General features: G+C 48.5%; 1 protein-coding gene across 1 annotated transcript in view; it reads right to left on the bottom strand.

The window, feature by feature from the left end:
• LOC119394579 (collagen alpha-1(II) chain) overlaps positions 1 to 14,419 on the bottom strand; it is a gene marked incomplete in the record, with an annotated part of 1,710,759 nt that overhangs the window by 1,067,264 nt on the left and 629,076 nt on the right. The window contains 1 exon segment of the mRNA XM_049415838.1: positions 9,665 to 9,718. Within this exon segment, the coding sequence (XP_049271795.1) occupies positions 9,665 to 9,718 (54 nt within the window).

Raw genomic sequence — 14,419 nt, 5'->3', positions numbered from 1 at the left:
GCTCTGGCAATTGAAGCAGTCGGCGGCGGAGAAATCCCGTTGGTGAACGTGGAAGATGCACTACTCCGATGAGCCACGCACGCTAACACGAAGCCAAAGGCAAAGAACGTAACTGCGTCAAAGGTGCCTCGGCGACGCCAGCGCGGCCACTCTACCTCTCTGGTGTCGAGACGCTTTAACCATGACCTCAGATATCGCGTGCAATCTCGGAGTAAGCGCTAGTAAGTGTCGAGCGTGAAGTATTACTTCTTTTCACCTCTCACAGACGGCGGCACCGCCCCGCTCCGCCCGCCGCGAGAGAGAATGTGTGAAAGATATAAGGCGCGTTCGCGCCGTGCCTGGCATCTCCCGAGATGGCTTAGTGGGTAGCGCGTCGGGCGCTTGCCGTCGCGGCCGCAACGTCGTGGGTTCGATTCCCAGCGGGGTATCTTTCTCTTGGTTTTTTTCTTTCTCACCCGTTGGTGTCCATTTTATCAACGTCATATCCGTGACGGATGTACTTGGTGGACCCCGGCATAAAACACTTTCGTGTTAAAATGAAACTCTGCCCGTGATTTCCTCCTCTATTCTTGAACTTGAGATGGTGAATTGAATGATATTAGAGTTCTCAGAGTGCACTTTATCAGTCTAAACAGATTCAGTGTTTCAATTTAGTGTCCCTTCAAGAACTGAGCAATGTCGAAGCCCGGCCCGACCCGAGCCCGCCACCTCAAACCCGGGCATGACCCTAAACCCAGAGCTTCAGACCCGAGCCCGGCCCGGGCCTACCGTGAAAATTACTTTACCGGGCCCGGGGTTTCAGGTAGGCCCGAGCACATGCAGTACTCTAACATAGACCCCTCCTGGCCGCGATCACGAACGGATCCGAAAGCAAATCCTGTCCAGCTGCCGGCGCTCACTGATCGCCGTGATGATGGCCGTGTTCCTGAACTGTCAAAAACTATTTCCACACATTCACCCGCGTTCGTGAAACGTGTGTGCGTTCTCCGTAATAACGGACAATCCGAGCGCTACATATCAGCTTACAGCTTCTGGTGTTGGTAATACCACGTTGCTGTTGGCAGCGTTACGCAACTGTAAACAACTAGTTATATAATACCTCAGCGACTCTTCCACATATGTGTGGGCGTGTAACAATTGTGCATATGTTAGGCGTCATTTCGTAACGTTTCCCTCAATAAAAAGTTACGCCACAGTCACGTTTTCGCCGCATGCTTCGTATAAGATCAATTCTGGGGAATATGTCATTTTTTGTGTCGTAGCCGCTCGTTTACGTTTGTCATGCAGTCACGTCATGCCATACCACTTTTGGCATGTATCAAGCAAGCAAAACGGTCGCGAGTGCGCCATGAGCCGGACATGTAAATCATGCCGTACATGACATGCATCTCATGGTTTTTGTGAGAACCCATTGCTAATATTCGTCATACACTCATATCACGCCATGCCAACTTTTGCATTATCAACCTAGTGACACGGGCTCGAACGCACCATGAGTGTGGCATGTATGTGATGCTGTATATGACATATATATGTTATATATATATATATGCTGTATATGTCATGATTTTTATGTTGCAACCTGTCACTTGTGCGCGTGACAGCCATGTCGCGCAATTACAATTTTGGTATGTATCAAGTTAGCGAACGGCCGCCAGGGCACCATAACGTGGCATATAAATTATGCCGTGCATGACATGCATGTAATGATTTTTATGTTAGAGCCTGTCCTTTATGTTCGTCATACACTCATGTCACGCCATTAGTGATGCAATACTATCGGTAAATTGACTATCAATAGCATCGATAGTTTTTTTGAAGCTATCGGTAGTGTAAGGAGACTATCGGTAATACTACTATCGACAAACTATCCGTTGTGTAATCGGTAATACCATCGTTAATATTACTAGCGATACTACTGCCACGCGTGTTTATTGCTTTGTTTTGATTTATTTGGGTTTCACCTACAAAGCCTCTTAGCAACGTTTGACGCAGACCGCACCGTAATGTTTCGGAAGCTTCACGATTGCTTGAGATCATTCTGTTAAGATTACGCGCCAGACGCGAACAGTCAAGCTTACTTGAGAGCTTACGCGAGCACCAGTAATAACACTGGAAGGCTTGAAGACTAAACTCGAAGGTTCGATGTATAAAAGACGACGCGTTCCACCGATGATCAGATTACTCAGCGGACGACTGTTCTCGTCGCTATCAGTGCACAGCGTGTATGTTGAGTTTTGATATTCTGGGCATTAGTTCATCCAAATAAAGAGCTCCGTTTTTTCCAGTCTTGCTGCAGCATTCTTCACCATCGCAATCACATGACAAAAATTCTCTGGATCCCACGTCTTGTGGGAATCGGTTTCATGCGAAGCAGGCAGCCAGTAGTTCTATGCTGCAGTTTTTACTTTGATCCAAGCGTTACGAAGTGGAGCGACGTGTTTTTGTATATAAAGGTGTTGTGTGCACATCGCGGACACACCAGGCACGCCGCGTAGACTGTCGTTTAAATGGTAAATTATGGTCGATGTAGCATCAGCACTCACGTTAGAGCACACACGTTTGTGTTATCAAAACGAGGTGCATGCGGCGTTGATGAGAATATCATGCGTAACTTTCGTTACCGTACAAGCCTTCGGGGTCGAGCAATGCTTGAATATATCTTGCTGAATCATGGGAATACAAATGTAATGTTGATTTCACTGCTATAAAGACGGAGTCAATACTGGAACCACAATTGAACTTAACCTGACATGACGCATGGCTCATAGGAGTACATATGTGGTGAATTGACACAGCAAGCTGCGCGAGTTGGTAAGTTAACATGTTCGGGTAAACGTGCAGCGCTGCACAGATGAAGGACAAATGAAGAGACGACACAAGAGCCGCGTTCATTGCTTTGTAACAAATTTAGACAGCTAGCACCACAACTATAATTGACATTGCAGCGACATTAACCCTGCATAAGGTTTTTTTTTCCAAAGCAGCTTCAAGCCCTGGCGTGGCTCTGTGGTAAAATACCTGATTGCCACGCAAAATGCTTGGGTTCGATTCCTGCTGCGATCTTAATTTTTTTCTTTTGTTCGTCGGGTCAACGCTGCCGCTGTCGGTTTTTCCTTACGCTCCCGCATTTAAGTAGTGTTCAGCTCTTTATTGGGCAGCACTCGGCGACAATGCGCTATGGCGACAGTCAAGGCAAAGGCACGGGCCCCGAGCGAAAGCTGCGTTTAGGAGAGGACGACCCACTAGGAGCCGCTGGAAAGCGCAACCGTTAAACAGTACCAATTACCCCGGGTACAAAAAGACAGCCGTCCGGCGACCTAACAGCTCGTCACTATGAGTGGGTCATAGTAGGCCTTGAGGCGTTCCACGTTGACTATGTCGCGCCCTCGACGGCGCATGTCACAAGCTGGTTCGATGGGTTCGATCAGGTAGTTGACCGCGGATGTTCGCTCGACGACCCGGTAGAGGCCTTCGTATTTCGGCAGTATTTTTGACGAAAGATCAGTGGTAGGGACCGAGAGCCATACGAGCGCTCCGGCGAGGAACGTGGACTCAGAAGTGGTGGTGCCACCACGCAGGCTCTTCTGCCGCTTTTGTTCATGCGTTGTAAAGGTCTTTGCAAGCTCGCGACACTCTTCAGGAAGCCTGGCTGTGTCAGAAATCGGCGCACAATCAGATGGATCCGCCTTGTAGGGTAGTATCGTGTCAATGGTGTGCGACGGGTGGCTTGCGTACAACAAGAAGAAGGATGAAAAACCAGTAGTGCTTTGAGGGGTGGTATTATAGGCGTAGGTGACGAAGGGCAGAATGGCATCCGAATTTGTGTGATCGGCGGCGACGTACACTGTCAATTTTTATGAAAGGGAACACGCGAGCGCGTGGCTCGCGAGCTCCGGCGGCTGCTTGCAGCGCCTCCAGGCGTGCGCGAGTAGCAACCACGGTATCTTTCCGCGTCATCTAGTGGCGAATAAAACAACCAGTCACGGGTAATATGCAACCAGCTGCAAGATTGCAACCCCCTCCCCCTTCAAGGCGATTACACAAGAGGCCGGGCCAGCGGCGTGTCGTCTGCTGCTCGTAAACTGCGTTTGGCACGCGGGCGCAATCGAAACGCGGAAGCTCTGTCGCTTGGCTTTCGCGCGTTACACTTCGGCCGATTTAGATTTAAGCGACAGCGGTCCAGTCAGGTAAATTTTCGTTGCTGGTTTCCGGTTTTCAAATCTCGCATCGAATGCTGTCGAAAACATTTTTCTCAGTAGAATCCCACTTAGCCGAGAACGTGTCACCTGTCGTTACAAAATGTACTGGCAAGTCTGCGCTCGATGCTTTAAAGTCATGCATAGTGACTTCCGCCGGGTTTGTGTCGAGAGCGCGAAATGGCGCTGCATAGCAAACAGAAGGAGAAAAGGCTGTGTCATGGTTGTAAAGATCTCGATCGATAATTATCACTAACATAAATGACGTGAGCATGAAACATGAAAAAAAATTCAATGAGTTTATTGAAACTGGAAAAAACGTCGTCTTACTTTTGACCCCCACATAAAAAGTAAGAACACATTATGACAATTGTTAATACCTCGTGGCGTCACCATTTGCGGCCATAACAGCTGCCATTCTAGCTGGTAGGGATTGATAAAGAGCGGCCGTTAGGGACGTGTCCCTTCTCAGCTTCTCCCACTCCTCCTTAATGACAACCCAGAGGTCGCCCGCCGAGAGTCCATGCAGGGACTGGCCCGCCAGCGCGCTTTTCAAAAGTCCCCAGACGTTCTCGATGATGTTAAGATCTGGAGACTGGTGAGGCCAAACCCGGCGGAAGTCACTATGCATGACTTTAAAGCATCGAGCGCAGACTTGCCAGTACATTTTGTAACGACAGGTGACACGTTCTCCGCTAAGTGGGATTCTACTCGGAAAAATGTTTTCGACAGCATTCGATGCGAGATTTGAAAACCGGAAACCAGCAACGAAAATTTACCTGACTGGACCGCTGTCGCTTAAATCTAAATCGGCCGTAGTGTAACGCGCGAAAGCCAAGCGACAGAGCTTCCGCGTTTCGATTGCGCCCGCGTGCCAAACGCAGTTCACGAGCAGCAGACGGCACGCCGCTGGCCCGGCCTCTTGCGTAATCGGCTTGAAGGGGGAGGGGGTTGCAATCTTGCAGCTGGTTGCATATTACCCGTGACTGGTTGTTTTATTCGCCACTAGATGACGCGAAAAGATACCGTGGTTGCTCTCGCGCACGCCTGAAGGTGCTGCAAGCAGCCGCCGGAGCTCGCGAGCCACGCGCTCGCGTGTTCCCTTTCATAAAAATTGACAGTGTACATTGAGAGCATGTCGCCAAGCGTGCGGTTAAAGCGTTCGGTTAGGCCATTCGTATGCGGGTGGTAAGCCGTAGTGTTGCGGTGAACGGCATGGCACTCTTTGAGAATGGCTTCTAGGGCTTCCGACAAGAAGACACGGCCTCGATCACCGAGAAGCTCCTGGGGTGGACCGTGACGCAGCCTGAATCGGTATAGCAGGAAGAAGGCAACATCGCGCGCTGTAGCCGCTGGGAGGGCAGCGGTTTCGGCGTATCGCGTTAGATGGTCAACGACGACGATGGCCCAACAGTTACCCGCAGACGTCAGAGGAAGTGGTCCATACAAATCGATGCCCACACGGACGGACGGTTAGGGCAAGGTAGTGGTTGTAGACCGACTGGTGACACGTGCGTTGAAGGTTTTTGGCGTTGGCAATCGAGGCAGGAGCGGACGAAATTCCGCACGTAGCGGTACATCCCTCGCCAAAAGTATCGTTGTCGAATGCGGTGGTAAGTTTTGCATACCCCAGAGTGCGCGCATTGCAGATCAGAGTGGAAGGACTCGCATATTTCAGCACGCAGAGTTCGGGGTATCACAAGTAGCCACGGGCGGCTGTCGGCGTTGTAATTGCGTCGGTGCAGTAGGTCGTCACGAATGGCGAAATGGCGGTCTTGACGACGCAACGCGCGAGTGGCTGGTGTTGCCGACGGATCAGTCAGCAAGTCTATCAGCGAGGCGATCCATTTATCCTGGCGCTGCTCGGTAGCGATGGTGTGAATATCGATAGAAGAAACAGCAATGGGAGATACTGGCAGGAGGCATTGTCGTCAGGCAAGGGGGAGCGCGAGAGGGCATCGGCGTCAGCATGCTGGCGTCCATTGCGGTGCAGCACGCCGATGTCGTAGTCTTGCAGGCGAAGTGCCCAGCGGGCGAGACGGCCCGAGGGATCCTTCAATGACGACAGCCAGCATAGTGCATGATGATCGTTGAAGACATCAAATGGGCGACCATACAAATAAGGTCGGAATTTTGTAAGGGCACAGATGATCGCCAGACACTCTTTTTCCGTGACGGTGTAAGTGTTCTCGGCTCTAGTAAGCGTACGACTTGCGTATGCTACGACATATTCGGGGAACCCTGGTTTGCGCTGCGCAAGACCAGCGCCGAGGCCTACACCGCTGGCATCCGTGTGTACCTCCGTTGGGGCCGTAGGTTCGTAGTGACATAGTATGGGAGGAGACGTAAACAAACGACGGAGCTTTGCGAACGCGTCGTCGCATTCGGACGACCAGGAATGTAGGGGCCCAAGGAGCTTCGTCAGCGGCGATGTCATGGTGACAAAGTTGCGCATGACACGTCGAAAATATGAGCACAGTCCGACGAAACTGCGCAGTTCTTTGATGGACGTATGTTTGGAAAATTCGGCCACGGCCCGAAGCTTGGCCGGATCGGGAAGGATTCCGTCCTTGGACAAGACATAGCCTAGGATTGTCAGCTGCCGTGCTGCAAATCGCCACTTCTTCAGATTGAGTTGGAGGCCGGCATTGCGCAAACGCGTCAGAACATGCCGCAGACGTTGAAGATGCGTGGAGAAGTCCGGAGCGAAAACGACGACGTCGCCCAGGTAACACAAGCACGTGTGCCATTTCAAGGTGCGCAGAACGGCGTCCATCATGCGCTTGAAGGTCGCGGGGGCATTGCACGGACCAAACGGCATGACGTTGAACTCGTACAAGCCGTCGGGCGTGACACAGGCTGTTTTCGGTCGAGCGTCATCAGCCATGGGTACTTGCCAGTACCCCGACCGCAAATCGAGAGATCAAAAGTATTCTGCTCCTTGGAGGCTGTCAATCGCGTCGTCCATTCGCGGCAGCGGATAAACATCTTTCCGAGTGATCTTGTTGAGCCTTCGGTAGTCCACACAGAAGCGCACAGAACCGTCCTTCTTGGCAACGAGAACAGGAGACGCCCATGGGCTGTCCGAGGGTCGAATAACGTCGCGTCGAAGCATATCGTCGACTTGCTCATTATTTACCCCACGTTCTGTGGGAGACACGCGTTATGGACGTTGCCGCAGTGGTGGTTGGGCGTCAGTGTCGATGCGATGATGCGTAACAGCGGACTTGCGGCCGAGAGAAGCTTGCCCGACATCGAAAGAACGAAATTCTTGCAACAGGCACAGAAGCTGGGAACGCTGGACCGACGTAAGGTTGTCAGCAATGGAGGGACCAAATACTACCGCGGGTGATGAATCAGACGTCGAAACGGCAATGATGGTACGGGAGCTGGTGCAGTGCGAGTCATCGGGTGCGTCCAGAACATGTGTGTCTTCGAGGGCATTAATAGACATTTATTCAGCCAAACTCATAGGCCGAGCATTTCGACTGCCTGCGCGACCAGTCGACGAAGTAATTTTCCTTCGGCGCCGGTCCAGTCGAGGCAGGTGGTGATGAAAAGGGAAGGATAAGAGCTGGATTGCTGAGCAGTAGAAAAAGGCAATGTGACAGGTCTGAATATATAGGGGGGCAATTGGGACAACAGGGGTCACGTATATATTTATAAAAAGAAAGGCGAGAGGGGGTGAGCAGGCAGTTCATTTGGATGTGCACAGTGAGTGATCGATGACGAGGAGGGTAAAGACGCTTGTCGAGTCAGAGCTGCAGGTATACTTCCTTCATTTTATGGCGCACGGAGGTCTTTCCATTGTTCTTCACCCGGAGCTCTCCCCTGCCTTCCAAAGGTGCCGGTCAGGGACTGAACAGCGCCCGGTTTAGTATATCGCGGGCCAGCCATTTAGCTGGCCCGTGAGCCAGCTCATCGCCGTCAATCCCCGAGTGCCCAGGAACCCAGCGGAGGAAAACAAGTGAAGGTTGGAGTGCACAGACTGCTCGCTAGACCTCCTGTTGTGGGGAAGAGGTTTAAGGTGCGGTTATGTATGTCACGTATGGCGGCAAAAGTGTCGGTTGGTTCCTCAGTACTTTCGCGCAACCCACTCCGGGGGATAGGCCACTGGCCTCTTGCATCTACTTCGTTCTCTTCTTTCTCGCATTTAAATGACCAATGTCTGTTCTTGCCGTTCCTGGTAGATATAAACTGTCAATCACCTGTGGTGCATACCCGTGTACCGCGGCCCGTGGTATACGGGTATGTGCCACACGTGTCTGGAGGAAACGGTTTGAAGACCGTTTTTCACGTCGTTCATGTCATGTCAGGATTTTCACGTTGTTCATGTCATGACCAGACAGTCATATTCGTCGAACCCTCTCACTATCTCATGTCAATTTTGGTGTACACCTAACCCGCCACGGTAGTCTAATGTATATGGTGCTCGACTGCTGACCGGAAGGTCGTGGGATCGAATCCCGGTCGCGGCGGCCGCATTTTCGATGGAGGTGATAATGCTTGTGGCCCGTGTACTTAAATTTAGGTGCACGTTAAAGAACGCCAGATGGTCAAATTTTCCGACGCCCTCCACCGGGGCGACTCTCATACTGAAATCGTGGTTTTGAGGCGTTAAACCCCAACAATGTTTTAAATATTTTGGTGTACACCAAGTTAGGGAGGCGGCTAGATAGATAGATACGTAGATAGAAACGCTCAAAGCGCCTAGGGTTCGCTAAGAAATGCTTCGCATTTAATACTATCGATAGTGGTGTGAATCATGATGCTGTTGCTGGCCGGCCATACTGCGAAGATATTTGCGACAGCATACGATCAGCTTCGGTTACTTTATGAGCAATTTGTGGCGTAAGCAATAAATTATTTCTGCAGTGAAAATTGGGGAATATGTCCATCAATAAACTCCTATCCAAGAGCAGTGAGTTACACCTTACAATTAAGAAACTTGGTTCTTGATATTGTTTTTATTTTGGAGTCATAAAATGCAATATAAATTTCAAACTGCCAGTTCCCCCATATGTAACGGCTTCCTTTCCGCTACAGCAGAACCGTTTGTCTAGATATATAGATACCATTATATTCTAATTACTAGAAATAACACCCGCTACACTTTCCTTGGGATTATTGTCTGTTAGTTCTCATAGATAGATAGATAGATAGATAGATAGATAGATAGATAGATAGATAGATAGATAGATAGATAGATAGATAGATAGATAGATAGATAGATAGATAGATAGATAGATAGATAGATAGATAGATAGATAGATAGATAGATAGATAGATAGTGGCGGAAGTTTGCTAAGGAATGCTTCGCCGTTAAAATATGCCATTTCATTATGCACACAAAACAAATTCCCAGATCTGTGTTTATTTGAAGATAATTACAGTCTTCCTGGTAGGTAAGGGAAAATTAAGGCTTCAATATAACTCACGAAATAAGTACTACTTCAAGCACTTACTTTTTCACCTTGAAGACCCTGTTCCCCTTTAGTGCCATCGAGGCCTGGGAAACCCTGTAAGAAAGAAAGAGTGGTTATGACAACACAGGCCAGCATTTGCTGTGAAATGGAGAAACTGTCATCCGCATTAGAGACCCTTCTTTGTCCGTCGCCATTGCTGACTGTTCCCGTTATACGGACAAAACAATTTTACAATACATGGTGGTGAGAAAATACCTCAATATTCGTTTATCGTCTTGGAGGCACCGCCGATGGGCCAAATAGGTAAAGAGCCGTTTACGAAGCACGAATTGCGTGAATCGTGCCTGTCAGCCTTATATTTCTATCTGCGCGCGTCAGTGAAACATACGCCAGGGAAAGGAACTCTTTGCCGCAAAACAGAAACAGGGAAGAAATAAAAAAATATCACGGACAAAGGCACATACACCTGTATGGCGATAAAGCCCCTTTCGAAGGCATTGAAGGCAGCTTCCAGCGTCTTATTAAGCAGTTTAGTGGTTCCTAATTAGGAAATTGGCATTCACCCGTGTATAGCACCAAGCCATGAGGAAATTGACAAGAAATTATGGGAAACTAGAGCTTCCCAGATAAAGACAAACACTACCACGCTAGGTTTCGCAAAACTCATTTGACGTAATCGGTTTGCCATCCCTTCGAGATGTCGATTAACTCGCCGTCACGCTGGCCATTGATAGCGACCAAGTGGGGGTAGAGCGACAGCCAAGCACAGGCGCTGTTCTTGGTTTCGAACCCCGAACCAGCGCAAAGTTTTACAAGGGTGTTTCTTCTTTCTAAGAAATCTCTATGAATTTGCTGGGAGCTTTGCGCTGGAAATTGGTGAATGTTAGTTTTCCTTCCCATTAAACTTCGTCCACCTAGAGAGAAATCGCAGAACTAATTTTCCAGAAACTTATTTGTCATAAACTCCGCACGGAGGAAGTGATCTAAGCGGCATAATTTTAGGCAGACATGTTTTCTGCTGACAGCGCGAGAGCATAAAACGGCTTTGAGTATGCTAGATCTCAGTCTCAGTGATGCACTTAAGTGAGAGGTGCCTCTCTTAATGACTACACGCTGGGAACCGAGCTCCGCATTGCTCTAAATATTAAGTTGAAGTTGAAGTTGAAGTTTATTGCCACATAGTTACAAAACATGTATACATATTCATATGGTGTGTATACAAATATGTATACACAGCATATATTACGCCCGAGGATCCAGGGTTCACTTGTAAATAATTGCCAACCGGTGTATAGCTAGTATATGTGTGGCAGGTTTTCCGAGTGTATAACTTGTATGTTGTCTACGGCAGCAGGAAATGAATGCGTGAGTATGCGTTGGTGAGGGGTAAATTCGAGACCCCGAGGCCACTGACTATGTTGGCTTGAGAACGCAAGACGTGGAAGAGTGCAAAGCGTAAGAGTTCTACGTGTGTTGAGATAGACAATGTCTTCTGAAGTAATTCACGGTGTGAATTTCACAAGTTGTCGACGAGGAGACTACAAATGACGCTCACGCTTCAGCGATACTGTATAAACATATCACCGATATTAACGCGATAGCGTTGCAGAACGCGTTCCGCAGAAAATCCCGTGTCGGCAGCGTTGCCATCTTTGGTTGTGAGCGAAAAACCAGCGTTCTTCGTGAGCCAAAGTTCCAGGTTGATGCAAATAAAGAAATAACACAAAATCTTCAGTTATGTAACTGCGCAAAAAACGGACGGTAACACAAGAGGAGATGAAAACACACAGGCGCAGACTATCAAGTGAAGGTTTATTGCAAGAGCAAGGCAATATAAAGGACAGGATAAAGAGCAAGAAAGGGCAAAGGGGGAGGAGAAAAAGCCAAGAGGGACCCATATTTGCAAAAACCCAGGGCACATCAACCATAGCACAGCCGTCATACAGCACCAAGATAACTTAGCTCTTTTTCATGTATAGCAACAGAGGGAACACTGACGCAAGACTCAGATTGCTTATGAATGTCGCAGCTTCAACACGTTCACGCGCTCTTTGATTTTTGTGGCGGAACAACACAGAAGTGTCACTGAAGAGCGGGGAGCAGCCACATTTCTTACAATGCGCTGCTATATGAAGGCCAGAGTGGCCTTTCAGAGAATTACAATGTTCCCTTACTCTAACATTTAGACATCGTCCCGTTTGGCCTACGTATACACGATTACAAGACAGGGGTATGGAGTAGACAACACTGTTTATACAGGATACATATTTATGAACATGACTAGCATTCCACTTATCCTGCTGCACAATTTGTCGATTCGCCACACGTCAGTCTACCTTGGCACATAACGTGGATAGCTTGTTCCTGGCAGAAATTACCACTTCGACGTCATATCGTGATGCGACCTTTTTAGGCGGTGGTTAAAACCATGCACATGGAAGAACAACAATTTTTTTGCGCTCCGCCTTCTCTGCCAAGTTGCAACCATCAACGGCACCTTTTTTGATCTTCTTAGTCAACTTCTCGCAAACCTTTACCAATACATCCCGTGGGAAGCTAGCTTGATTGAGTTTTTTTACCTGCCCAGAAAAACTGGTTCCAAATAAATGAGTGCCGGATTTCTTCTGGGCAGTACTGAAGCAAGAGAGTGCAGTGGCATTTTTTACCAGTTTCATATGGCCCGATTTGTAGTTCAACACAAGTTTGACAGACCTAGGGGCGTAGAACCTACAGAAATGCGTGGGCGAGAACTGCAGCTGTAGCTCCAGAAATTGCATGCAATGGTTCTTTAAGCTTTCGGAAGCAAACTTTAGGCCAAGACCCAACTGCTCAAAACTCTTAAAAATACCTGCCGACATATCTTGAGTTCCCTTAGGAAAAAAAACAATATAGTCATCTACAAAACGAAAGACCCTGATTAGGAATGCTTGTAAACCTGGTTGGAGCGCCCGAGTGAATCTACTTAGAAAAATATCACATAGACCCGGTGCCACCCTAGACCCAATACAGACACCTTCCTATTGCAGGTACATCTCACCTTTGAAGGAAACAAATAAAGACCCCAGGTAAAAAAACAAAAGTTCTGTAAAACATTCAACTGACATACCACCTAAACCAATGAAGGCAAGTTCATCGTTGTGAACGTAATGCATTCCTTTACTGCGGTCAAAAGGTGATTATGAGGGAGAGAATAAAAAATTTGGCAGATCCCACGTACCGCGGGAATCGATGTTATGCGAAGCATGCGCGTGACGGTGACTGGCGTAATTTTTCACATTGAGCAAAACGTTACGGAATGACGCTTGACAAATGTGGAAGTGGTATACGCACACTCATATGTTGAAGAGTATATGTATTATATAACCGGACGTTTACTGTTGCGTAACGATGCCAACATGGATATTACCAACACCAGACGCAGTAAGCTGAGAAAGAAGGAACAGAGATGCACAGGACATCCGTTACTCGCAACTAAGATTCATTCAGGAAAGTTTCCCTAGATATGCTCACAGCCGAGTGGCACGCGCAGGCGTACTGCGGGTACGTTACAGTCACAGTTACAGTTGTTATGCATGCTCACAGCCGAGTGGCACGCGCAGGCGTACTGCGGGTACGTTACAGTCACAGTTACAGTTGTTATGCATGCTCACAGCCGAGTGGCACGCGCAGGCGTACTGCGGGTACGTTACAGTCACAGTTACAGTTGTTATGCTTATACTTGTCCGTTATGAAGGACACGCACGCACGTTTCACGAACCCGTGTGCATGTGTAGAAGGGGTTCTGGTCAGTTGTTCAACAAGCTCATCATCACCGTGATCAGTGAGCACAAACAGCTGGACCGGACTTGTTAATCGGTTCCGTTTATGATCACGGCTACGATGGATCTAAGTGTACTGAGGTGCGAGGTATAGCACAATTGCTGGAAATCCTGGATGCCTCTTACGACGAAATGATCTATGACGTCTCCTGTCCTGGATGTGGCAGCGAGGTTTCTTGATGCCCTGTCTACATTCAAGCCGTCGTTCATGCAGTATAAAGACCAGGCGTTGTTGGGTCTTGATTAATCAATGTTGAAGTCACTAGTAATGATGAGAGGCCTTGTTCTCTCTGCAGATTTATTGTAGGAAGCATTGACCCTGGTTTTTGCGTAATGAACGTGGTGCACGTTGCGGACCACGTGAATGAGTGCATGGTAGTTGAGCGACGTCTTCCAGGTGTGTTATGTCTTCAGCTTCCTCACGTTGCTTGCGTCCACCGCGGTGGTGTAGTGGTTACGGTGCTCGGCTGCTGACACGAAGGTTGTGGGTTCGATCCCAGCCGCGGTGGTTACATTACGATAGAGGCAAAATGCTAGATGCCCGTGTACTGTGCGATCTCGGTGAACGTTATAGAATACCAGATGGCCAAATTTCCTGAGCCCTTTGCTACGGCGTCTCTCATAATCATATCGTGGTTTTGGGACACAAAACCCAACAAATATTATTATTATCACTTTCCTTGCGTATCAATGTTTGTGTTCGCGGTTACTGCGTTGGTTGACACTTTGTATCACCCGTGGCACATACCCGCATAACATGAACTCTGGTATGGTGGTATGTGCCACACATGAGTGAGAGAAAGGGTTTCATGACGTACGCGTCATGTATTTTGCGTTATTCATGTCATGACCAGTGAATGGGGTTCGTCATACACTGATCCCCTGCTGTGCCAATTTCGGTACATTACAAGTTATGGAGACGACCAGGAGAGCGCCCAGACGTAGGCGGCTAGATAGATAGATAGATAGATAGATA

Source organism: Rhipicephalus sanguineus, chromosome 5 (assembly GCF_013339695.2).
Source record: "Rhipicephalus sanguineus isolate Rsan-2018 chromosome 5, BIME_Rsan_1.4, whole genome shotgun sequence".
Lineage (NCBI taxonomy): Eukaryota > Metazoa > Arthropoda > Arachnida > Ixodida > Ixodidae > Rhipicephalus > Rhipicephalus sanguineus.
This window is presented reverse-complemented; position numbering and strand designations above follow the sequence as displayed.